The sequence below is a fragment of the Nymphalis io genome, chromosome 29, assembly GCF_905147045.1.
Source record: "Nymphalis io chromosome 29, ilAglIoxx1.1, whole genome shotgun sequence".
Taxonomy (NCBI): Eukaryota; Metazoa; Arthropoda; class Insecta; order Lepidoptera; family Nymphalidae; genus Nymphalis; species Nymphalis io.
The window spans coordinates 2,462,187-2,489,811 of NC_065916.1; the positions used below are offsets into that span (position 1 = coordinate 2,462,187).

The 27,625-nt window shown below is 40.0% G+C and overlaps 1 protein-coding gene across 1 annotated transcript in view; it reads right to left on the bottom strand.

The window, feature by feature from the left end:
- Positions 1–445: 445 nt before the first annotated feature.
- The window catches only part of LOC126779787 (uncharacterized), a 57,903-nt gene continuing 30,723 nt past the window's right edge, over positions 446–27,625 (bottom strand). Inside the window, exons 30-60 of the mRNA XM_050503923.1 lie at positions 27,160–27,355; positions 26,390–26,579; positions 26,158–26,268; positions 25,629–25,794; positions 25,070–25,202; positions 24,093–24,294; positions 22,534–22,680; positions 21,146–21,207; positions 20,585–20,658; positions 19,952–20,130; positions 18,958–19,080; positions 16,783–16,838; positions 16,151–16,291; positions 15,364–15,479; positions 14,209–14,330; positions 13,685–13,819; positions 13,385–13,500; positions 12,783–12,875; positions 12,262–12,414; positions 11,376–11,545; positions 9,118–9,328; positions 7,952–8,077; positions 7,119–7,312; positions 6,140–6,313; positions 5,541–5,634; positions 4,487–4,595; positions 3,240–3,343; positions 2,648–2,797; positions 1,827–1,936; positions 1,107–1,271; positions 446–846 (exon numbers count right to left, since the gene is read on the bottom strand). Of these exons, the coding sequence (XP_050359880.1) occupies positions 769–846; positions 1,107–1,271; positions 1,827–1,936; positions 2,648–2,797; positions 3,240–3,343; positions 4,487–4,595; positions 5,541–5,634; positions 6,140–6,313; positions 7,119–7,312; positions 7,952–8,077; positions 9,118–9,328; positions 11,376–11,545; positions 12,262–12,414; positions 12,783–12,875; positions 13,385–13,500; positions 13,685–13,819; positions 14,209–14,330; positions 15,364–15,479; positions 16,151–16,291; positions 16,783–16,838; positions 18,958–19,080; positions 19,952–20,130; positions 20,585–20,658; positions 21,146–21,207; positions 22,534–22,680; positions 24,093–24,294; positions 25,070–25,202; positions 25,629–25,794; positions 26,158–26,268; positions 26,390–26,579; positions 27,160–27,355 (4,200 nt within the window). The 3' untranslated portion in view covers positions 446–768. The remainder of the gene's footprint in view (positions 847–1,106; positions 1,272–1,826; positions 1,937–2,647; positions 2,798–3,239; positions 3,344–4,486; positions 4,596–5,540; positions 5,635–6,139; positions 6,314–7,118; positions 7,313–7,951; positions 8,078–9,117; positions 9,329–11,375; positions 11,546–12,261; positions 12,415–12,782; positions 12,876–13,384; positions 13,501–13,684; positions 13,820–14,208; positions 14,331–15,363; positions 15,480–16,150; positions 16,292–16,782; positions 16,839–18,957; positions 19,081–19,951; positions 20,131–20,584; positions 20,659–21,145; positions 21,208–22,533; positions 22,681–24,092; positions 24,295–25,069; positions 25,203–25,628; positions 25,795–26,157; positions 26,269–26,389; positions 26,580–27,159; positions 27,356–27,625) is intronic.

A 27,625-nucleotide genomic window follows, 5' to 3' on the forward strand; every position in this document is an offset into this window, starting at 1 on the left:
CAAACCCGGGCAAGCACCACTGAATTTTCATGTGCTTAATTTGTGTTTATAATTCATCTCGTGCTCGACGGTAAAGGAAAACATCGTGAGGAAACCTGCATGTGACTAATTTCATTGAAATTATGCCACATGTGTATTCTACCAACCCGCATTGGAGCAGCGTGGTGGAATAAGCTCCAAACCTTCTCCTCGAAAGGGATAAGAGGCCTTAGCCCAGCAGTGGGACATTCACAGGCTGTTACTGATTAGCTTGTATGCCTTACGACTCGGAATCGAGTCGTGAGGCATACAAGCTAATCATATCACAATCGAGTCGTGAGGCATACGGACGAAATGCGTTCGGGTACAGATTCGGGTAGATGATGATAAAACAATCATTTATTTAAAAAATCAAACTTTATTAAAAAAAAATTACATATAATTAATTTGACATTATTTTCTTAATTTAACATTTATTTAATTAATAATATAAACACAAAATAAAGTTATAATCGTGGCTGATGATGGCTTAAACATTGCCTTATATATATATTTGCGGGCCCGGCAGATGTCTTCCTACCATACAAATATTTTTCATTGGGTGACTTACAGACAGCAGCGCCACCTACCGGGTCCAAAAGCGTTTTTAAAACCATCCAAAACCCATTAAAATAAACACAAAATATCATCCAAATCAGTCCAACCATTTAGGACTTGGGTAACAAAGGCACTTGAGGAAGAATTACATTTAATTAATATTTATTAAATATATTTTTTATGAATTAATAATCAAATCCAGGGCTCCCAGTTCGCTCTCGTAATGCTCAAGATTCGTGGATCGGTGCACTGGAGTAACAGACAGGACACCTGAAAAACATTTTATTTATATTTTAAAATAAGTAGGCAAATTGGCAACTGAGCCCCATGATGGTAATTGGTCACCACCACAAACAATGCCCCACCAACCTTAGGAATTAAGATGTTACGTCCCTTGCCTGTACTAACACTGTCTCACTCATCTTTTAAACTGGAACACAAGAATACTACCTATGGCTGTTAGCGGTAGAATTTCTGATAAGTGGGTGGTGCCAAAAGCCCTACCACCAAGTATACATATAAAGCCTCACCTGTTCTTCGATACTGTAAAATTCCTTCTCTTCGAAATCCTTAAACACCTCTTCGAGTAGCTGTATGTATTTATCTTTGTACGGCTTAGTCGATTTTGATATAACTTCCTTGGTCACCGTATAAGAAAGAGACGTCCCTTTGATGAGACTATTTATGTATTTAAGCTGAAAATGTAAAAAAATAATTATATTTTGTTTGATATTTCGTAATCTATGATATAGGTAACTCCACAAAAACTTTTGTGGGGGTTTTCAATCGTAAATCCTAACTAATATTATAAATGACCGTAACAGCCTGTGGATGTCCCACTGCTGGGCTAAAGGCCTCCTCTCCTCTTTTTGAGGAGAAGGTTTTGGAGCTTATTCCACCACGCTGCTCCAATGCGGGTCGGTGGAATACACATGTGGCAGAATTTCAGTGAAATTTGACACATGCAGGTTTCCTCACTAGGTTTTCCTTCACCGTATAGCACGACATGAATTATAATCACAAATTAAGCACATGAAGATTCAGTGGTGCTTGCCCGGGTTTGAACCCACGATCATCGGTTAAGATTCACGCGTTCTTACCACTAGGCCAACTCGGTTCATATTATAATAGCGTTAGTTAATTTGTTTACGCTTTCAGGTGCTAATTTCTCAATCGACCATCAATAATTTTGCAAACACGTTATCATACAGACAAGATAAGCCTTACACGATATAATAATGTATACCAACTTTGTCCATAAAGGTCGGCCCCAACCATTTGAATGTCACGGAAATTGAGGGTAGGATTAAATCGGCCGCTTGCAGCGACTGTATTCTACTCTGCAGACGACTCTCCAGAGCTAAAACAAAATACACAGAAGCATTAAAAGTGTCCGAGGCTCTGTTGAAGGAGTAAAGATAAACAAACCTTAGATTTACATATCCCACGCGATTCGCTACAGCTCTGCTGTATTGTACACCACGAACAGTTCTCGATTAATATATCTCTATATATAACACGACACTGTTTTTTTTTTTTTATAGAATAGGAATGGTGGCGCATTGGATATGTAACCATCGCTTACATATCCAATGCGCCACCAACCTTGGGAACTAAGATTTTATGTCCCTTGTGCCTGTAATTACACTGGCTCACTCACCCTTCAAACCGGAACACAACAATATCAAGTATTGCTGTTTTGCGGTAGAATATCTGATGAGTGGGTGGTACCTACCCAGACGAGCTTGCACAAAGCCCTACCACCAGTATGTTACACTTAACTACTTATATACTATAATTTCACTTTCAAAGTTCCGATAACAGCACCATCCATAATGAATACGAGCATATGGGCCACCTGATGGGGAGTGGTCACCAACGCCCATAGACATTGGCATTGTAAGAAATGTCAACCATCGCTTACATCGCCAATGCGCCACCAACATTGGGAACTAAGATGTTATGTCCCTAAGATCTCGACCGATGGTATCGCTTCAGTTCCAAAGTATGTTTATCCGTTTTTACTCTAGAGCTGCTATAGGTCCGCACTCAAGAGCTGCAAGCCAGTCACCTCGCGGGTTGCACAGGGCGAGCACGTTGCGCGTGAGCCTGGCGGGCGGCAGCTCGCCGGCGCCGTACTGCAGGGCGGAGCCGCAGTCCACGTGGCAGGCGCTGCCCCGCGCGTTGCACAGCAGGTTGCTCAGGTGCCGGTCGCCCACACCTGAATAGGTGCAGCGAGTAAGGTTAAAGCTTCAACTCCGAATCATTCATTTTCATTGTAATCGGTTTGTTTTAGGTATGAAGAAGATTGTAAGAAAGCCCGCCTGTATACTAAACTATTACTAAACATGTACAGGCCGCGATTTAACTGTAATTTAATCAATATCGAAGCCTTACACTCACTAATTGATTGTCAAATTAGAAACTACAACCGGTTCTGAAATAGGACCTGACCTGAGAAGAACCGGCGGAAAGAACAAGTATCTTTATGTTTTGTATTTGTAGCACAATGGTTTGGGGGTCCCCCAGCGATGTGAGTCACAGGTTCCCACTCCTAACACAAGCTTTACGTTAAATTGGAGGGGATAATTACTATTAGTATTTCATAAAAATACGGGCAATGATTTTTATTATATACATATTATTATTTAAAACAAACTTACCACATAAATAGCTAAAGATAGTCATCTCGATGATCGCTTCCAGAAAATTCGACTTCCTACTAATGAAGTCCTCAACACACGCACTGTTTTCTTCGACTGCGGATCTGTAAAATTATTTATCGCATGAGACTCCAACTAAATTACTAAAGTACATGTTTAGTGTATATATATATAAACAGTAACAGTAATGTTAATGTCCCACTGCTGGGCTAAGGCCTCCTCTCCCTTTTGAGGAAAAGGTTTGGAACTTATTCCACCACGCTGCTCCAATGCGGGTTGGTGGAATACACATGTGGCATAATTTCAATGAAATTAGACACATGCAGGTTTCCTCACGATGTTTTCCTTCACCGTCAAACACGAGATGAATTATAAGCACAACAAATTCAGCACCACTGAATTTGTTATGCTTAATTTGTGATTATACAAACCCAGGCAGGGTTTCAACCCACGATCAAGATTCACGCGTTCTAACCAATGGGCCACCTCGTCATATATATATATATATATATATATATATATATATATATATATATATATTGTATATATTAAAAGTAGGTAGGTAAGCGGGTAAATGGGTCATTAGAGTTCACTATCACCACCTATATAGACATTGGCAGTGTAAGAAATATTAACCATTTCTTGGGAGCTAAGATATGTCCCTCATGCCGGAAGTTATTCTTTTATACATATAGGAGATCCCTTGATCGATACAACAGCGGTATAAAAAAAGAAGACACGCGCTAATTTTAAACCGCCATTTTGTTGGTGGACAAAAAGGTATTAATGAATGGGCCACCTGATGGTAAGTGGTCACCGACGCCCATAGACATTGGAATTGTAAGAAATGTCAACCATCGCTTATAGCCAATGCGCCACTAACCTTGGGAACTAAGATGTTTGCCCTTGTGCCTGTAATTACACTGGCTCACTCACCCTTCAAACCGGAACACAACAATACCAAGTACTGCTGTTTTGCGGTAGAATATCTGATGAGTGGGTGGTACCTACCCAGACGAGCTTGCACAAAGCCCTACCACCAGTAAATCAATTGTGTTATTTGGATTTTTAAGAGTAATTAAATTAGTTATGTAAATATATTTATATATTTTGGTTTTCTTTTTTTTAAAAAGACCGATTCGAGGTTTTTATAAAATCAATTTCACTTCTGGAAACTAAATATATATATATATATATATATATATATATATAACAGTAACATATATGTGTATATATATATATCTGACCTGAGCGCATACGGCGGCACCATCTTGCACATGTCCTCGAAGTGTCGCAGCGCGCTGGTCGGATCCAGGACGAGCTCGCTGGCGCTACCACGAGCTGGGCCGACAGCGCCTGAAAATATAAAGTGGTCGTGGTAAGTCGAGGTGGTCACGCGAATATTAACGAAAGATTACTGGCTCAAGTCCCGCAGGCGTCATTTTTTTATCTCATATAGCCCAGCGTTTGACGGTAGACTTATCTAACACACAATCCGTCTAGGATGTAGCACGCTTGCCTCTAAGAAACCTGTTTACTCTGTATTTGAAGACACCAACATAATACCAGGTTATACCAGGAAATACAGACACAGGCGAAGTATTCCACAGTTTCGCAATACAGATAATAAATGTGAATTCGTAGCGCTTCGTACGTAAGTGGGGGGTGTCTACCATGTGCATGTGGAGCTTTGGTCGCGTTTGTCTCTTCGTTCGATGGTAAAAGTTGTGCTGGAGGTTAGCTTATAGGACCGCAGTGGACTCCTTAGGTGAAGACCTTAGGTGAAGGAGGAGTCCTTAGGTGAATTGTTGAGGAGGACGGCAACAACAGATTATTAAAATATCGACCAATAATATCGCGTCAAACATTCAAAGTCGAAATTATTTATTTATCTTTCATCCTGCTACTTGAATACTATTTTGTTTATTTATGTGTTATATTATAACAAAAAAAGCCGAAATGGCCTAGTGGTTCGAACGCGTGAATCTTAACCGATGATCAGGGGTTCAAACCCGGGCAAGCACCACTGAATTTTCATGTGCTTAATTTGTGTTTATAATTCATCTCGTGCTCGACGGTGAAGGAAAACATCGTGAGGAAACCTGCATGTGTCTAATTTCATTGAAATCCTGCCACACGTGTATTCCACCAACCCGCATTGGAGCAGCGTGGTGGAATAAGCTCCAAAACCTTCTCCTCAAAAGGGAGGAGGTCTTAGCCCAGCCGTGGGACATTAACAGGGTGTTACTTTTATGTCATAACCCTGGACAAACTGCACAATACAACTGAAGTTATACGTACTGTCGATGGGGTACTGGGACGCTATCAATGTTCTGAATCTCGCGTGACCTTCCAAGTACTCGATGAGGGCGCTGTCGTCGCTCAGGGCGGTCACCTGCGGGCGCATTGTTTGAACCATATTTAACTGGACGAATGGCAAACGTGGACACAAGTGTCTTCGCTCCGCAAGCGAACGAGTGGTGGTGGTGGTGGTCGGATTAGTGAATTTTGGTCGACACTGCATGTCTAGAAACTGTTTAATATTTCAGCGCCCACAAAGTATGCTCAAGACATTTGTCACGATGCGACTTAATTTAAATTGATATCGTCGGTTGCTGCTGACGGTGCTTACTTTTTTTTAGTATAGGTAGGCGGACGAGTATTTGGGCCACCTGATGGTAAGTAGTCACCATCGCCTATAGACATTGGCATTGCAAGAAATGTTAACCATCGCTTACATCGCAAATACGCCACCAACCTTGGGAACTAAGAGGTTTTGTCCTTTGTGCCTGTATGTAAGTACTGCTGTTTTACGGTAGAATATCTGATGAGTGGGTGGTACCTACCGAAACTTTACCACCAGTAAAAACCTCCATAAGTCAATACTCGATCACACTCACGCGGTACCCCGCGTGCGCGCAGCTGCCCCCGCGCACGGCGTCCAGCAGTCGCACGGCGGCGCAGTGGCTGCGGACCCGCTCGCCCCTCTTCACGATGAACCGCCGGACGCTGCCGTCCGACAGCAGCGCCCTCAGAACAGCCGGACGGCGGATCGAGTCTACGAATATCGGAATCTAAAAATTATACAAAATGCCGTTATATACAAATTACAAACTCAAATTGTAGTTTGAATTTCTTAATTAATTATTGGTTGACAATTAAATGAGCCTATTAGTATGTAATTAGTGTGTTTTTTTTTACATTACGTAGGCGGACTGGCAAAGCGGCCACAAATTGGTAAGTGGTGACTATCGCCCATAGACATCGGCGTAGTAAGAAATAATCACCATTCCTTACGTAGTCAATACGCCAGCGACGTGGAACGAAGTCGAGATGGCCCAGTGATGAGAACGCGTAAATTTTAACCGATGATCGTAGGTTCAAACCCGGGCAAGCACCACTGAATTTTAATGTGCTTAATGTGTGTCTATAATTCATCTCGTGCTTGACGGTGAAAAAAAACATCGTGAGTAAACCTGCATGTGTCTAATTTCACTGAAATTCAGCCACATGTTTATTCTACCGACCTGCATTGGAGCAGCGCGGTGGTATAAGCTCCAAAACCTCCTCCAAAAGGGAGGGGAGGCCTTAGCCCACTTAGCTTAGCTTGAGCTTAGTGGGACATTCACAGACTGTTACTACAATACGCCAACAACCTTGAGAATGCGGCATTAACGCTGACTAAGATGTTATGTCCCTCGTGCCTGTAATTACACTGGCTCACTCACCCTTTTAACCGGAACACAATTATTCTATGTATTACTAACTTATGTTACTTATGTTCGGCGGTAGAATATCTAATGAGTGGGTGGTACCTACCCAGACTTGCTGACACGAAAACGATAATAATTAAAAAAAAAAAAAACACTTTTTTAATACCTTTTCTTCAAACCTAAAAACAGTAACGCCTGGTTTCAAACACAGCAACTTGTTCAGAGATTCACTAGCTATTAGATCTTTTGCCGTTAGTTCGGGACACACGTGCGAGAGCGAGACGAAATTCTTCTCGGTCACCTTCAAATCCGATCGGACCGTTGACAGAACACGTTGCTTCGTTTCTTTATCTGTGGAATCTGCAGTATGAAATTTAAAAATTTTTCCTCTAAACTTCATATTTTAAAGTTATAATATAATCCTACTAATATTTTGTATGTCTGGATGTTTGTTATGCAGTCACATGAAAACGGCTAGACAAATTTGGATGAAGCTTGGAATAGAGATAGCTCACACTCTTAACACGTGTGCACATAACATATATAATTAAATGTATCCATATTAAAATCAACCACTACCAGCTCAAAGCTCTTCTATAATTTATATAATACTGTTCGGAATAATATGACTCAGTAACAGCTTGTAAATGTCCCACTGCTGGGCTAAGGCTGCTGCTGGCTTTTTGAGGAGAAGGTTTGAGCTTATTCCACCACGCTGCTCCAATGCGGGTTGGTGGATTACACATGTGGCAGAATTTCGATGAAATTAGACACATGCAGGTTTCCTGACGATGTTTTCCTTCACGGTCAAGAGATGAATTATAAACACAAATTAAGCACAACAAATTCAGTGGTGCTTGCCCGGGTTTGAACCCACGATCATCGGTTAAGATCCATGCATGTTCTTACCACTGGTATGTCTCGACTTAGATAAAAAAAAATTAATTGTTTTTTTTTTCAATCTATTCATTGATAAGTATAATAAGCGATGTTACTTACCAAATTCGGCGATACCATAGAGATTCGCCTTATGTTTATTCAGAACTCTGTAATCGGGACCGGCGAATGGGTTTTCAAAAATAGTATTTTTCATCTCCTCGAATATTTTCGTCCATTCTATTTTATCTGTGGAATCAAATGTTATATGTGACATGAGTATTATATATAAGATAATTTATGTATAAGTTCGTGTATATATATGTCAGAGATAATAAATTTAAGCGGTTATACGACGTCACTTATTAGAATGGCAACACCGCACAACGTGATGTATGTCATGTGGGTTGGTCGGTTGTCAGACGTCAAGTGTGAAAAATATAAGACGGGTGCCTATTTTATTATGTAGCCGACTGATGGAAATATAAAGTATAAAGGAGAACGTCAGTAGCGCGTGTGATCTTTTGTCTCGCGACCCCCTTGGCCTCTCGGTCTCTCGCTCTCAGGCCAGCGCCAGCGCCGGACGTGCGCGCTGACTGATTCAATAAAATCAACATATTGGACGAGAATGGCGGCCATTTTACTGGTGGTAGGGCTTTGTGCAAGCTCGTCTGGGTAGGTACCACCCACTCATCAGATATTCTACCGCAAAACAGCAATACTTGATATTGTTGTGTTCCGGTTTGAAGGGTGAGTGAGCCAGTGTAATTACAGGCACAAGGGACATAAAATCTTAGTTCCCAAGGTTGGTGGCGCATTGGATATGTAAGCGATGGTTGACATTTCTTACAATGCCAATGTCTAAGAGCGTTGGTGACCACTTACCGTCAGGTGGCCCATATGCTCGTCCGCCTTCCTATTCTATAAAAAAAAAAAAAAAAAAAATTAAAATGGCAATCCATTTGAATCCGCGACATATATAATTAATAAATATTATTTACTTGGTAGGTACTTGGCAGGGCTTTGTTCAAGTCCATTTGGGTAGGTACCATTCTCCCATCGGATATACTACAGCCAAACAGATATACTTATTATTATTGTATTCCGGTTTGAAGGGTGAGTTAGACAGTGTAACTACAGGGACTGGGGTCATAAAATGTTAATTCCCAAGGTTAGTGGCGCATTGAAGATTTAACGTGTGCTTATATTTCTTACAGCGCTAATGTCTTTGAGCGGTGGTGTGTCCTATAATCAGTCTGCCTACATAATAATGGTGACCGTTAGCTTACCATCAATAGCGTTGAAGCACTTGCACCAGTACTGGATCAGCAGGTGTTCAGCGTCTCCAACCAAGTTCAGGCACCGTTTATACTTCATCAGACTCTCGTCTTCCTTTAACCGTTTCACTATTTCATAATCTTCGAATTTCTTGAAGAGTCCTATCTGAGACTTGAGCTGCCCCAAGGATATCTGATCTAGATTTCTGAATATCTCAGAAATCTGAAAAAAAAAAATACTTTAAAAAAAAAAGGAATATGATAATCGCAATGGCCGTTTTTAAGGAATTACTGATATGTCTGTTTACCCTTTCTATTAATCGTAAACCTTGTGTTATCAGAGGAGACGATAATTGAACCTGCGACTTTTACAACGCTAGCCGACCCGTAAACCACTGCGCTATTGACGCTTTCAAAAGTGTAGCTATGCAAACAAGTGCAGAGAACACGCGTCATAATTTCTTGCTTGTAATAATATTTTACCAAAACTAACTTAAACACAGCTCCCTAGGTGTGGGGATGACGTAACGATCGAACCTGCGAATTTTATCTCGCTAAGATGCGCTACTGGCGCTTAATATACCCTATACGTATATACACCCCTATGTATAATATAATTGCGAATCTATCGTATATTCCAACCAAGAGTAATAAAGAACAATAACCGACTTTCTTTTTTTTTTTGTTTTTTTTTTGTTTTTTTTTTTTTTAGTATAAGTTGGCGGACGAGCATATGGGCCACCTGATGGTAAGTGGTCATCAACGCCCATAGACATTGGAATTGTAAGAAATGTTAACCATCGCTAACATCACCAATGCGCCACCAACCTTGGGAACTAAGATGTTATGTCCCTTGTGCCTGTAATCACACTGGCTCACTCACCCTTCAAACCGGAACACAACAATACCGAGTACTGCTGTTTTGCGGTAGAATATCTGATGAGTGGGTGCTACCTACCCAGACGGGCTTGCACAAAGCCCTACCACCAATATAATGATAGCATACAATAATTCAAAAGCAATTTTAACTCGAGCAGAATACAAAGCAAATAGTATATACTAGAACAAACAATATAACTCTTATGATAAGTATTTAAAGTTTATTTTGTCGGCTCATAAGAATTGAAATATATTTAAAAAAATGTTATATAGTTTCCAGTAGTATTATATAACAACATCGATTATATTTTATATTGTATAAAGTACAGTACAGTAACAGCCTGTTAATGTCCCACTGCTGGGCTAAATAGGCTGGGACCCCTCTGCCTTTAAGGTAAAAGTTTTATATTGTATATTTTATATTTATACTGGTGGTAGGGCTTTGTGCAAGCTCGTCTGGGTAGGTACCACCCACTCATCAGATATTCTACCGCAAAACAGCAATACTTGATATTGTTGTGTTCCGGTTTGAAGGGTGAGTGAGCCAGTGTAATTACAGGCACAAGGGACATAAAATCTTAGTTCCCAAGGTTGGTGGCGCATTGGCTATAAGCGATGGTTGACATTTCTTAGAATGCCAATGTCTAAGGGCGTTTGGTGACCACTTACCATCAGGTGGCCCATATGCTCGTCCACCTTCCTATTCTATAAAAAAAAAAAAAAAATATAAATTGTTTTATATTTAATTTTGAGTATTTCTTAATAATGTAAAGAAAGCATTATAATTTAAGATACTCGAGTGTCTCTTGTGTGTGGTGGTTTCCTATAGTTTCCTAAGTTACTTAACTTAGATTTAAATTTTATAGTGTTCATTCGTAATTATATAATAAGTAAATAACATAATAAAATTATAGTAAGTAATTTTATATAGCCGAGATGGCCCAGTGGTTAGAACGCGTGAATCTTAACCGATGATCGTGGGTTCAAACCCGAGCAAGCACCACTAAACTTTCATGTGCTTAATTTGTGATTATGATTCATCTCGTGCTTGACGGCGAAGGAAAACATCGTGAGGAAACCTGCATGTGTCTAATAACATTGAAATTCTGCCACATGTGTATTCTACCAACCCCGCATTGGAGCAGCGTGGTGGAATAAGCTCCAAACCATCTCCTCGAAAGGGAGAGGAGGCCTTAGCCCAGCAGTGGGACACTAACAGGCTGTTAGTGTAAGTAATTTTGACAATCTTCCAAGCTCGCTGGAAAAACCACAGTGGCATCAGGCGACCGCTACACGGTTATCACTTCGATGGACTCGACCAGCAAGTGCTATGTATAGCTGTGAAATATTTTACGGCATCTGGATTGGTTTACGAGTAAACGAATACTTACTCTACTGAGTAAGAGTTTTGCCACTCCATCATCCAACTCTTGACCGAGGTAGCCATCTAGTCTGTTAATGATGATGTCAGCTGACCTGACCTTCGCGGTCATGTCTAAGTCTATGATGATACCTAGGACTTCTGACATATTGAGTAGCAGCTGATTCTGATTTAAGGGTTCTGTGAAAATTGTAATTTATTTAGTAAAATTTAAGTGCAGCCAAATGAACCACTTGATGGTAAGTGGTCACCCCCACCTACCATCTCCAATGCACTACCAACCTTATGCCTGTAGTTACACTGGCTCAGCCTTCATACCGGAACACGAATGAGTGGATGGTACATACCCAGATGCATATTGCACATTGCACAAAGCCCACCACTAAGAATCTGTCTGAGTATTAGGGATAACTTTACTGGTGGTAGAGCTTTGTGGAAGCTCGTCTGGGTAGGTACCACCCACTCATCAGATATTCTACCGCAAAACTGCAGTACTTGGTATTATTGTGTTCAGGTATGAAGGGTGAGTGAGCCAGTGTAATTACAGGCACAAGGGACATAAAATCTTAGATCCCAAGGTTGGTGGCGCATTAGCGATGTAAGCGATGGTTAACATTTCTTACAATGCCAACGTCTAAGGGCGTTGGTGACCACTAACCATCAGGTAGCCCATATGCTCGTCCGCCTTCCTGTTCTATAAAAAAATAACATCCTGTCGGCATCCTAAGGCTAACAGGAGGCGCCCACAATCCACTCGATTCATTCCAGTCGGGTGACGCTATAAACGCCAATATGGCGGCTACAGTCAGTTTAAAAAAACACACACACACAGTCTTGTGGCATGTAACCCCTAACTTATAACTATCCACGTATATACCAATAATAAATCGGCTCACCTGTTTGAAAATCCCAGAGCCGATCGTAGAATAACATTGCAAACACACATATCGACTCGAACACTTTTTTGTCACACGTATTTTCGGGATAACGTTCTTGAAGTCTATGTTGTATCCTTACTAATATCCCGTCCAGGTGGATCTTGCTTAGGACTGAAATTAAAAAAAAATATATATATATATATATACCGGATGCGTTATATCAACACGATCCCGCAGCCTCTCCGATCCGTGCCGAAGACGGCCATCGCAGTGGTTTTAGTGGGTAACAATCCCACATAACCCAGTTCCCCCCATGGGAGCTGCCTAGTGGTTAGAACGCGTGAATCTTAACCGATGATCGTGGGTTCAAACCCGGGCAAGCACCACTGAATATTCATGTGCTTAATTTGAGTGCAATAAAGGATTAATAAAAAAATAAAATAAGTTTTTTGCCGGTTCTTTCCCGTAAAATCTATGTACCAATTCGGTGGCAGCTTATAATACGCGAATTAAGTATATATTTAATGTATAACACTTACTTTGTAAATCATTTCTTATTTTGAGTATCGCTTCATTCATCCCCATCACGTCTCCAAAATTTGAACGAGTGAGGTACATTGGCGTGTAAGATACTGAAAACATGAAAAAATTACTTCGAAAGGCATCTTTTTTTTATAGTATATGTAGGCGGACGAGCATATGGGCCACCTGATGGTAAGTCACCAACGACAATAAACATTGGCATTGTAAGAAATGTTATCCATCGCATACATCGACAGTGCGCCACTAAACTTGGGAACTCAGATGTTATGTCCCTTGTGTCTGTAATTATACTGGCTCACTCACCCTTCAAACCAGAACACAACAATACCAAGTACAGCTGTTTTGCGGTAGAATATCTGATGAGTGGGTGGTACCTACCCAGATGAGCTTGCACAAATCTCTACCACCATTTATTTGCTTTAAACATACAAATATTTTAACTTGAAATAACTATTAAATTATAATAATTATAAAATTAATTACAAGGAATAATTCTTACATTACATTACATTAAATTACAAACCAAGACAATAATTCTTCATTTAAATAAGAGTTATGTATATATTTTTTTCTAATACAATTTGTATAATCTACCGACCTGCGAGGTTCAGCGTGCTGCTCAAACCTTCGCTATTATTTTCGCCCAACGCGAGCGCTCTGAGGGCCAGCACTCTCTGACGTAACCACTTCAGCGTATCGTTCTCGTAAATATCTCTGGAATATTTATAATTTATATTTTTAATATAAATGAAAAACTATATGTTTATTATAGAGTTTTCAAGGTTATTTTTTTGGCTAAGTCGATTTTGATAAGATTTGGAATGTAACAGTAAAAGGCTGTTAATGTCCCACTTTTCCCTTGTCTTTGTCCCACATTTAATAATATAAGCGCACTCACGTAATATTCCTACAGCATTCGACGACCTGCTCGTGCAGTCCGCACTCGCTCGCACGTACACACCACTGCAGCGCGCGCGAGCGAGACAGCATGATATGGCCGGGGACGCGTTCTGATGACTTCATGAACATTGACCTGGAACGGGAACCAACATCAAAATTACGACTTTAAGCATTTGAGAATTAGATTTTTTTTGTGGGGGGGGGGGGGGCTTCGTCTGAAAATAATAATAAATAATAATTTGACTAGCCGGTTGGCGTGGTTGGTGGATGCTTGCCTTTCTCGCCGAAGGGTGTGGGTTCGATTCCCACTCAGGACACATATGTGTGCATGAACATGTCTGTTTGTCCTGAGTCTGGGTGTAATTATCTATATAAGTATGTATTTACAAAAGAAAAAGTAGTATATGTAGTATATCAGTTGTCTGGTTTCCATAGCACAAGCTTTGTACAAGATTAATTTGGGATCAGATGACCGTGTGTGAAAAATGTCCCAGGATATTATTATTATTATATTATACTAACCTTACCATAATCCTCACAGCCCACTCCGAGATACAGTCGGACGGACGAATATTGTCCGAGAAGTGTATATCTTTCATACTACATACGTCATGAATAGTTTTCCAAACTGATGTTTCTGCCACCTGGAATATATGATATATTTATAAAAAGCCAGTAACAGCCTGTAAATGTTCCACTGCTGGGCTAAGGCCTCTTCTCCCTTTTTGAGGAGCAGGTTTAGAGCGTATTCCACCACTGCTCCAATGCGGGTCGGTGGAATACACATGTGGCAGAATTTCGATGAAATTTTTTTTTTTTTTATTTTTTATTTTTTTTTTATAGAATAGGAAGGCGGACGAGCATATGGGCCACCTGATGGTAAGTGGTCACCAACGCTCTTAGACATTGGCATTGTAAGAAATGTCAACCATCGCTTACATATCCAATGCGCCACCAACCTTGGGAACTAAGATTTTATGTCCCTTGTGCCTGTAATTACACTGGCTCACTCACCCTTCAAACCGGAACACAACAATATCAAGTATTGCTGTTTTGCGGTAGAATATCTGATGAGTGGGTGGTACCTACCCAGACGAGCTTGCACAAAGCTCTACCACCAGTGTATCTACCAGTGCTCTACCACCAAATTAGACACATGCAGGTTTCCTCACGATGTTTTCCTTCACCGTCAAGCACGAGATGAATTAAAAACAGAAAATTCATCTCGTATAATATAAAAAGCCACTAGATGGCAATTGGTCACCATCGTCCATAACCATTGAGCCCAATACGCTACTGGTATTAGGAACTAAGATGTTATGTCCCTTGTGTAGTTCCACTAACTTCTAACCCTTCTACCTGCTACACAACAATACCAATCACAAGCGTAGAATATCTGATGAAGGAGACACGTACAATGTGCTCGCATAGTTCAGGCGTACAACGAGACGCAGGACTATTTATTTCATCACAAACACAATACTCACTAATCCTCACTAAAATTATGAATGACAAAGTGTGTTTGTTTGTCACGCTTTAACATATGAACTAATTAATAAATTAGCGCGAAATTTTCCATGCACGTTATCTGGGGTACAATCAAGTACATAGGGTAGGGTAGGGTAAAGTTCCCCCCTAAAAGGGGGCGGAAATTACTGAATAACAAATGACACTCACAGCGGATATATCGAACAGCTTTCTCGGCCATTTATCAACATCCTTGAAATACGTGAAATGATTATCAAAATCACCAAGACATGAAGACACCATGCATTTCATCCAAATCGGATAATCTGAAAATCAAAAGAACAGTTATAGCCTGTAAATGTCCCACAGCTGGGCATAAGCCTTCTTTCCCTTTTGAGGAGAACGTTCGAAGCTTACCCCACCACGCTGCTTCGATGCGGGATTGAACTAAGAATCATCGTTTAAGATAATTAACTTCTAACCACTGTACTATCCTAAATTGAAGTGTCCCCTTTTCGGAAAAAATGTTCTTTAGACCGATTTCAAGAGAGATTAACTAACTCACTCTCATAATCCGATGGGACGGCAATCCGACACGACCGGAAAGAGTTCGGGTACAGGACCAACGGCTTTACGTGCTTTCCGAGAAATGGGAGTGCACACACTTTCAACTTCCACACTCTGGGATGTTACTGAGAATCCGACAGAAAAACTCAAAATCATTTAATGGCCCGATTTGGGATTTGAACCGAGGAGATCCGGGTCTGAGGTCTTATATCTAGCCACTAGACCAACGAGGCAGTCGATCTTTCTAATTGTCGTATATGTGGATTTAGAAAACTCTTAATAATACATTACTCATTACTAAAAAAAAAAAAAAAAAGTTACGGTATTATTTATACAGCCAGCCTCTCTCCTGACAATCAAAGTCAAGATACAGAGGCAGTCAGTTCAAATGTCTTTCGAATACAGACATAATTAAATACACGAAAAACACCTGTTTCATCCATATCTTCCAGACTCATTATCAAGGTATCACTGTTCGTCCATATCGGCGGCAGACTGGAAGTGATGGAACTCTTCTGCTGTATGGTCAAGTTCTCCCAGTTCGATAGCTTGCCGAACGTCGCGACCAGATCTGTAAGATATAAATATATTATAATATAATAATAACATCCTGGGACATTATTCACACACGGCCATCTGATCCCGAACTAAGCGGAGCTTGTACTATGGAAACCAGACAACTGATATACTACATATCTTTTGTAAATACATACTTATATAGATAATTACACCCAGACTCGGGACAATCAGACATGTTCATGCGCTCAAATGTCTGTCCTGGGTGGGAATCGAACCCACAACCTTCGGCGTGAAAGGCAGGTATCCACCAACCACGCCAACCGGCTCGTCAAATTATAATGCGTAAGTAACTCTGTCTGGTTACTTGTGACCATTTGTTCAATGTGTACCATCTGCTGATCAGATCTACTGGCAAATTCAGTGAGCCAGTGTAACTACAGGCACAAGGGACGTAAGATCTTCAAGACCGCTCACCATTACATGGCCTACTCGTACGTTTGCCTTTTTAAAATTTATAAAAAATAAACAAGTATCACGTCTTACCTTTCATTGAAAAGTTTCTGGTATCCGGAACGTTAACGCCATAAAGCCACGGTGACCTGTAAAAAATGAAAAAAAAATATATATATTAAAATCGACTTCTATAATGAAGTTTGAACTTTGAAATCAAGCTTATATTTCAAAACGGTCACTCAACACACACACACACACACACACACACACTTTATTTATTTATGTACACAAATTATTTAGAAACAAACATTATCTACACATACAGATAAATCAGCTTGGAGACGTTTTTGCAGTTGTATAATAATAATAATAATGACCTCCAGACTGATTTCGGCCACGGCGGCCAATCTCAAAAGAGATTAGCCAACTGCGCAGGAGATATTACAGTGCACGAGTGTGTGCGCAAACACAGGTGCACTCTCTATTCCCTAACTCTCATAATCCGATGGGACGGCAATCCGACACGACCGGAAAGAGTTCGGGCGCAGGACCAACGGTTTAACGTGCTTTCCGAGGCATGGGAGTGTACACACTTCCAACTTCCAGACTCCGGGCTGCTACTGAGAATTTTTTGACAGAAAAACCCAATAACTTTTTACTGGCCCGACCTGGGAATTGAACCCAGGACCTCCGGGTCCGCGGCCTTACATCAAGCCACTGGACCAACGAGGCAACGAGGAAAGTAATAATTACGAATTAACAGTTTACAAATTAGGTCTACGGTTAAAAGTGCAGTTATAGGTGAACCCGACACCCAAGAGATACACTGAGTTTCAAAATTATAATGAAAAAAAAAAACACATAACATTAAATTTAAAACAATTTTTAAAAAAATATTAAAGTACAGTTATGTGGCTCGCAATATTATTTTTGGAAATATAATATATAAGCGGTTTTCGTACTATAATACTAGTGGAAGCTACATAATAATAAAAAATAAAATAAATTAATGCCATATTTTGAGAAGAATGGATAAAAAGGTTTTTTTATATATATATATATATTTAATCTATTGAAGAGTTAAATATGATTTTGACGTGGTTGGTAGATACTTGCCTTTCACGCCGAAGGTTGTGGGTTCGATTTAATTAATTCAAGCTTAATTTGGGATCAGATGGCCGTGTGTGAAAAAAGTCTAAAAAAAGACAGTAATTTCAGGGTGGATACGAGGCCTTATGTACAATATCAGTATATATCAATATATTGACTGCCTCGTTGGTCTAGTGGTTTAATGTAAGGCCGCGGACCCGGAGGTCCTGGGTTCAATTCCCAGGTCGGGCCAATAAAAAGTTATTGGGTTTTTCTGTCAGAAAATTCTCAGTAGCAGCCCGGAGTCTGGAAGTTGGAAGTGTGTACACTCCCGTGCCTCGGAAATCACGTAAAGCCGTTGATCCTGCGCCTGAACTCTTTCCGGTCGTGTCGGATTTCCGTCCCATCGGATTATGTGAGTTAGGGAATAGAGAGTGCACCTGCGTTTGCGCACACACTCCTGCACTGTAATATCTCCTGCGCAGTTGGCTAATCTCTCTTGAGATTGGCCGCCGTAGCCGAAATCGGTCTGGAGGACATTATTATTATTATTATATCAATATATTATACTAATTATAATTAACAAAAATGATTTATCGCATGAAAGAGAAGATGTTCATGAAATGTCTGGCGTTGACAAAAATCACGATTAATATTAAGAAATTTTGGTTAATAATACAAACGCAAAAACGTCTCCAAGCTGATTCGACTTCAAATTATGTTTTTATACGATCACACTTTGGCCCCCCCCCCTCATTTACATGCGGACGAAGTCGTGGGAAACTTATACGACCACCATCATTCAGTATCACACCAATAATAATAAAACCAACACATAATAATAATAATAATAATAATAATAATAATAATATCCTGGGGCATTTTTCACACACGGTCATCTGATCCCAAATTAAGCTTGTACAGAGCTTGTACTATGAAAACCGGACAACTGATATACTACATATACTACTTTTCTTTTGTAAATTCATACTTATATAGATAATTACACCCAGACTCAGGACAAACAGACATGTTCCTGCACACAAATGTTTGTCTTGGGTGGGAATCGAACCCACGACCTTCGGCGTGAAAGGCAAGCATCCACCAACCACGCCAACCGGCTCGTCAATTATAAATAATTGTATCTAATAATCGAGTGGCACCACCACAACTTACCCCAAAACGAACTGCTCCGGTCCAAGACTCCTGAGCTTATAGTCCTCCGATAGTAACTTATAAATACTTTCGTCTTCAGCACCTTTAGTCATCTTCAAAAGCGTGTTGATCGCTGGCTTCAAACTGAAAACAAACGTACGCCCAAACTGTTATGTGTTATATATTGAAAGAGATTGAGAGTGAGAAGACAAACGGAGGCAAACTATACATACTAATATTATAAATGCGAAAGTAACCGTTAAGAAAAGCCGAGATGGCCTAGTGGTTAGAACGCGCGAATCTTAACCGATGATCGTGGGTTAAAACCCGGGCGAGCACCACTGAATATTCATGTGCTGAATTTGTGTATATAATTCATCTCGGTCTTGACGATGAAGGAAAACATCGTGAGGAAACCTGTATGTGTTTAATTTCATTGAAATTCTGCCTCATGTGTATTCTACCAATCCGCATTGGAGCAGCGTGGTGGAATAAGCTTTAAACCTTCTCCTCAAAAGGGAGAGGAGGCCCAGCAGTGGAACATTAACAGGCTATTACTGTACTGAAAGTAACTCTGTCTATCTGTTACGCTTTCACGGTTAGAAAACTGAACCGATTATGATGAAATTTGACATGAAACACGCTTGAACCCCAAGGAAAGACATAGGCTAACAACATCCCCCACCCCCCTACCTAACATGCAGCGAGCTACCACTAGTAGGCATATATAGGTCCGCTCGTGCCAGCGCTCGGCTTTTACTTCGCAGTCAATAGTCGACGACATAAGACTTTTATTTTATATTATTTAATTAAATATAGACCGTATAAAAATGCCTAGATGGAATTATTGATTGATCTCGTGTAGGAATTATTTCTATGTAATTTATACAATTCTTTATTTTAAAAAAAACTACGTATGCAGAATCTACATTGCGAATCGGTGGCGCTTGACTATTCTCAAGTTCTTGTAAAAGTTTATTTGAATAAAAAATATTTCGATTTCATAAAGCGGTACCTGTCGCAGTTCCAGAGCCGCCCCTTGCGCACCACCTCGGCCGACCAGCGGGCGGCGGCGGTGGTCAGCGACGGCGCCACACACGCGCCCAGCGTCGCCGGGAAATCGAACCCCGGAGACTTCATCTGGTTCGCTTTTACCAGCTGGATAATGATCGATGTTGCCGCGTTGATATTTCTCTGTAACAATTTAAATTTTTTTACAGACAAGTCTAGCCTTGGCTTCGTAAATGCAATATTCAAATAAAGTTACCCCCTCCATTTTTGAAAGGATTTTTTAAAATATCAACACTAATCTCTCCCTTCCCCTAAGTCTAATGGCTGTAATGCTGCAGACCCTGAAATCCTGGGTTCAACTTCACAGTTAAGAAATTCTCACGAGAGAGTTGTCAGTGTCTACACATATCAGAGCAGACCAACCAGTGTTGCCAGTAACCAACAGCAGTATATTAAAAATGCGAAAGTAAAAGTCTTTTATGCTTTCTGGGCTAAACCACTTAACCGATTTTGAAGACTTTGGTATGAAGCTTAAAACCCAATTTTCCTTGGGTTTTAAGGTATTTTATACCTAACACCTCCCCTTCACCCCTCAGACGCAGACGCAGCCGCAGACAAAACTAGTGTTTATGCATACCTGTGAAAACTTCAACAGCGAATCTAAGAGCTCATCCAGTGTAATTTCTACGTTGACTACTTCTGATGTATTTTCTGAAACAAAAAAAAGCATATTTGTTACCGAGTTGATAATTTCTGTTATTTACTACCTGCAAATATTGTTTAGAGTGATTGCTTATTCGTGTACATATAATCTACCGCCACAGAGCAATTACTCGTATACTACGAGTGTTGTGTTTTGGTTTGAAGGATGAGTGAGCCAGTGTAATTACAGACGCGAGGGATATAACATCTTAGTTGATGGCGCATTGGCAATGCAAGGAATGGTTAAAATTTCTTACATCGCCAATACCTATGGGCGGTGGTGACCACTTAACATCAGGCGACCCATTTGCCAATCCACCTATCCAATTAATTAAAAAAATAGCAGTGGGATATGTACAGTACATTGTTTTAACTATTTTAAATATTATTATATAACCTGAGTCCGGCCAGTCCGACGACTATCATATTGTGACGTCACACTAGTGACGTCGTTATTACCAACTGTGAGACGATACAGATAAAATATAATTCTTACCGTCTCCCTCCACAATGTTTGACGTCATCATGTTCGTCGATAGATTTGAGGACGTCGTTTCTCTGTAAAATAAGATAAAATTAATCTGTGTAATAGTACTTTAGACTCACTATATAATTTCAGGGTTAAAGGGAATTCAAACCACGCAATCAGTATCATTTTATTTTTTTTATTGAATAGGAAGGCGGACGAGCATATGGGCCACCTGATGGTAAGTGCTCACCAACGCCCTTAGACATTGGCATTGTAAGAAATGTTAACCATCGCTTACATCACCAATGCACCACCAACATTGGGAACTAAGATGTTATGTCCCTTGTGCGTGTAATTACTCACAACAACACCAAGTGCTGCAGTTTTGCGGTAGAATATCTGATGAGTGGGTGGTACCTACCCAGACGAGCTTGCACAAAGCTCTACCACCAGTAAAATTCACTATATTGTTCGACGAAGTACAATCTCCGATTTAACAATAATATATAATAAACGACACTCATATTAATTATGTCAAGGCGAGTGCCAAGCGTACGTGTGCGTGGCGGGGGTGAGGTCACTACCCAGCGGAGGCGGACTATCTTCAACCGCTGCTTAAGACGCGTTCGGAGTTTATTTTTTTATAAACATGTAAAACTCGCATTACATCTTTTACTTAACTAATATCATTAACCATTGTAACACCAGCCACGAGGGACATAATGTCTTAGTTCTCAAAGTCGGTGGCGTACTAACCATCTATTGGATGGTAAATATTACTTGCAGTGGTAGTCTATGAGCGATGGTGACCATTAGTCCTTCCATCTTTTATAATATTATCTTTAACAGATTATAATATATATGTAATTATATTGTAATAAAACAAATTAGAGGCACAAGGGCGTCAAGAATTTAGTTCCCACTATCGATATTTACTATTCTCTCTAGATCTATTTCCAGGCGAAACAGTAACTCTACAGAGCTTGGTTCCTTTAGCTTCTCGAATATTCTTCAACCATTACTTTCTTACAAATTTATCTCTACTTCAACAAATATTTAAATCAACTCTTATAACTCACTCACTCAAGTCGAGATGGCCCAGTGGTAAGAACGCGTGAATCTTAACCGATGAACGTGGGTTCAAACCCGGGCAAGCACCTCTGAATTTTCATGTGCTTAATTTCTGTTTATAATTCATCTCGTGCTTTTCGGTGAAGGAAAACATCGTGAGGAAACCTGCATGTGTCTAATTTCATCAAAATTCTGCCACATGTGTATTCCACCAACCCGCATTGGAGCAGCGTGGTGGAATAAGCTCCAAACCTTCTCCTCAAATAGGCAGAGGAGGCCTTAGCCCAGCAGTGGGACATTTACAGGCTGTTACTTTACTTTACTTTTTTACTTTTATAACTCACCGAAGTTTAATTGGTTCATTCCTTAACTTTGTATTTTTCAACTTCTGATTCCTCAATATTTGGAAAAACATATCCAAGATGGCCGCAGGATTGATTTCACATTCCGTATGCACCAGCAATACTGCCAGGTAAACACTCTCGCAGAACCTAGAAAGAAACTTACTTGGTAGTAGATCTTAGGCAACAAAACAAACAGTATACGCCGCATGCATTATACATACAACAAATTAACTCGATCACACACCAATCAAGTTTCCACTTTAAACTAATTCATGTATGACAGTAAACATGCAATTTTGTAAATTATAAATGATAATTATTAAGATTTAAACAGTTAACAACAGCAAAACAATTTTTTTTTTTTTTTAGAATAGGAAGGCGGACGAGCATATGGGCCACCTGATGGTAAGTGGTCACCAACGCTCTTAGACATTAGCATTGTAAGAAATGTCAACCATCGCTTACATATCCAATGCGCCACCAACCTTGGGAACTAAGATTTTATGTCCCTTGTGCCTGTAATTACACTGGCTCACTCACCCTTCAAACCGGAACACAACAATATCAAGTATTGCTGTTTTGCGGTAGAATATCTGATGAGTGGGTGGTACCTACCCAGACGAGCTTGCACAAAGCCCTACCACCAGTAAAAGATAAAATAAAAACATTGACTAAGTTGACAAATGCACACAAACTCTTTTTTTAAATGTATTGAGCGTACAAGAAAACATGTCCAAGGCAATAAACTTCCTATTGTAGCTCTTACAAGAGCGATATATAAATTCATTTTGAGCACAATTGGTTCGAGCGGAGGGTAAGCGGAATAAAGCACTATTGCGTGTGTTCACTTTTTTACATCTAAAGTGAATTTTGCTTAAAAGATATGGAACTATCATTCAAGTTATGAATTATTTTAGATAAAAAACTTTGATCTCGCATTGTACGACGATCCAGTAAGGAAATCATTTTAGGTGGATTACGATTCAGAGTAAAACATTTAGAATTAACATATTTAACAAATTTATGTTGAACTTTTCTATTGTATCCACAATATAAGTTTTATATTGTGGATTCCAGACTACAGAACCATATTCCAGCAATTTTAAAACCGAAAGCGAAACAAGCGAGTCTGATGTAACAATAAAATATTGTCGTCCTCAATCTTAACTATATTATAAATGGAAAAGAGTGTTTGTTTATTTGTTTTACGTCTTAACTATTCAAGGGATCATTTTGCATACAAATTATTGGGGGTACATAACACCTCAAACCCGAGTTAGCACCACTGAATTGTCATGTGCTTAATTTGTGTTTATAATTCATCTCGTGCTTGACGGTGAAGTAAAACATCGTGATTAAACCTGCATGTGTCCAATTTCACTAAAGTACTGCCACATGTGTATTCCACCAATGGAATGCAGCGTGGTGGTATAACCTCCAACAAAGGAGAGAAGTCCATAGCCCAGCAGTGAGACATTCACATGCTGTTACATTACGCATAAACAATTTAGAAATATTTAGATAGAAAATCCTTGCAAAATAGATATTAAGACACTCACCTTATACCCAAATCATCATTAAGCAACTTGCCCACACCCGTTCTTACGCTGTTCCGTATTTCTTCACTCCCGTCCACCATTCCTCTCGCTAAGCCCTCCAACAAGCTCGCAGTGTAGTCGTCCTTTTCACCCAATATTAGCGAGTTCGATTCCGGAGAGGATCTCTTCGACGGCGGCTCTGACGACTCAGGTGATAACAGTACTGCAATTGATTATCACAATTTATTATTATCACGTATTTGTGATATACTTTATGTTATAGTAGAATAAATTAACTCATCAGATTAAAATCTTTTAATTAGGCATGTAGACAGGCAAATTAGTCACTTAATGGTAAGTGGACTCCGCCCATCGAACTTGGTACCTTAAGAAATGTTAAACATCGCTTACATCGCCAATGCGCCACCAACCTTGGGAACTAATATGTTACGTCCCTTGTGCCTGTAATTACACTTGCTCACTCACCCTTCAAACTGGTATTCAATACTAAGAATTGCTATTTGGCGGTAAAATATTTAATGAGTGGGTGGTAACTACCCAGGCGGGATGCACAGAACCCTACCACCAATAGATAGATACGTATGAGATACATATGTACATCAAATTATATTTGATATAATTTGATTATACATATATGCTGTTGATGTTGGGAGGGGGTTAAGTGTTATGTGCACACGTATTAAGGGTGTGTACTATTCCAAGCTTTATCTAGATCCGTCTAGCCGTTTTCATGTGACTGCATAACAAACATCCAGACATACAAAATATTAGTAGGATTATATTAAAACTTTAAAATATGAAGGTTAGAGGAAAAAATTATAAATTTGAAGTTGCTGATTCCACAGATAAAGAAACGAAGCAACGTGTTCTGTCAACGGTCCGATCAGATTTGAAGGTGTCTCAGAGGGGAGCGTCTGGGCGCGCCAGCACAGAGCCCAGCAAACGTACATAGCACAAGAATCATCCATTGCACTTACACTCCAGTGCTTTCACGAGTATTTCGAAGGCAACCCAACGGAGCTGCACAGGCAAGTGTTGACATGCATCAGCCATTTGCAGCACGTAGTATCTCACGTGGTGGCCATTCATGAGGTGAAGACCATTCCTTACCTGGAAATATTCATGTTTTTTTTTATAGAATAGGAGGGCGGACGAGCATATGGGCCACCTGATGGTAAGTGGTCACCAACGCCCATAGACATTGGCACTGTAAGAAATGTTGACCATCGCTTACATCGCCAATGCGCCACCAACTTGGGACCTAAGATTTTATGCCCCTTGTGCCTGTAATTACACTGGCTCACTCACCCTTCAAACCGGAACATAACGGAATATCTGATGGGTAGGTGGTACCTACCCAGACGAGCTTGCACAAGCTCTACCATTAGTAAAATTTTTGTTTAATTCTCCAAATTTTCTTCTCAAAAGGGAGAGAAGGCCTTAGCCCAGCAGTGGGACATTAATGGGATGTTACTGTACGGAAAAATGACCATTTACCCTATTAGCTTATATACTTTACGATAGTAAAGTACGTACCAATTTCAACCCCTCAACGGTGTTAAGGTTATCATCCAACCCCACCGTCTCTAACATCGAAACCACGTGGTCCGTTTGTCGAGCCGTCAGCAAGTACGTTGACAATATCTCGAGACATTTCAATTTCTCGCGACCTGAGATTTTAGGTGTCAAGTCCGTTATTAATCTGAAAAATATAAAAATGTCTCTTAAATTCAAAACATGTGATCGCGAGTTCACATCCGGACAGGCTCCAATGAATTTTGATGTGCTTACTTTGTGTTTATAATGCATATCGTGTTCTGTGAAGGAAAATATCGTGAGGAAACCAACTTGTGGCGGATGGAAGGGCCACGTTTATCCACCAACCCGTATGGGAATAGCGCGTAGCGTGGAATAAGCTCCATAACGTCTCCTCAAAAAGGAGAGCAGAAGAGTTTTTTTACGAGAGAATAAATGAAGTGTTTATATATATATATACAAGATGTCCTGACAAAAAATTGTCAATTAGTCAATTTGCCAGTGGAGGATCGGATAGACAAACTCTTACCGGAAGTTTCTCTCATCACAGCATTCAGGGTATCCTTTCTGAGCGTAATACAGACATTTTAAGTATTCGGCTACATCGCTCTTACGCAAATTCTCCAAAACTTTCAGGTACCTTGAAAACAAAAGAAAACATATAGAAAAAATGGTGAAAAACGCTCAAAGTCTCAGTTAGAGAGTCTACTACTACTGAGGTCAATCTAATCGGCTTAAGTAACACAGTCGCTTTGTCTTACCCTTTGATATAGTCTCCCCTTTTATCATCGATGGCCATAGCCAGGCCGAGCACCTCGTAAACCTCAATCATATACTTCTTGGACTCTATCGCGGCCAATAGAGCTGGTACTAACTGAGGTATCTGGACTTCGCGTCTTGTAAAACGCTTCAGGATTTGCAGGCAAACTTTTATTATGTCTGAGTTTTGATCTAGAATATCACCAATAACATGAGTATTAGTATTTTACTGGTGGTAGGGTAGCTCGTCTGAGTAGATACCACCCACCCATCAGATATCTACCGCAAAACAGCAGTACTTGGTATTATTGTGTTCAAACCGTGAAGGGTTAGTGAGCCAGTGTAATTACAGGCCCAAGGGACATAACGTCTTAGTTCTCAAGGTTAGTGATGCATTGTCTATGTAAGCGATGGTTGACATTTCTTACAATGTCAATGTGCGTTGGTCACCGCTTACCATATGGCCCATATGCTCGTCCGCCTTCCTAGTCTATAATATATATATATATATACAAATACATAAACAACTAAAGTTTCCAATAATAGACAATACATTAAAAGAGTAAAAAAGCACACATTCATAAAAGTATCCGACTTCTCATTAGGACTGTTCGCAAGAAAAACGTCCCCTTCATATTTCTGTATCAATTTAGTCACGTAACACATGCCAAGGAAATTATCTTAATTAATGAGATAAACGCAAATATATATACAGACAAAAACGGCGAGAACTGTCATTTATTATAACCTTAGAGTATATAAATAAACGTACCTATTATATATTTTTCGAACGACGTCCAATTTGGTCGAGCCTCTTTCCATATTTCCAAAAGTTTGTCCAACTTGTCGACCAACATCCAAAACACGTTGGCCCTGTTTCTGTTGCTTATGGCTGTATTTATAATACACTCTATGGTCAAATCGGTGTTTTCGGTCGTATTTTCCCGCCATAATATTAAAGTATCCAACTGAAATAAAAAAAATATTCAAGTAGTTAAGTGTAACAGTGTCGTGTTATATATAGAGATATATTAATCGAGAACTGTTCGTGGTGTACAATACAGCAGAGTTGTAGCGAATCGCGTGGGATATGTAAATCTAAGGTTTGTTAAAATTGGAGATGGCTCAATGGTAAAAGCGCGTGATTCTTAACCGATGATCGTGGATTCAAACCCGTGCAAGCACCACTGAATTTTCATGTGCTTAATTTGTGATTATAATTCATCTCGTGCTTGACG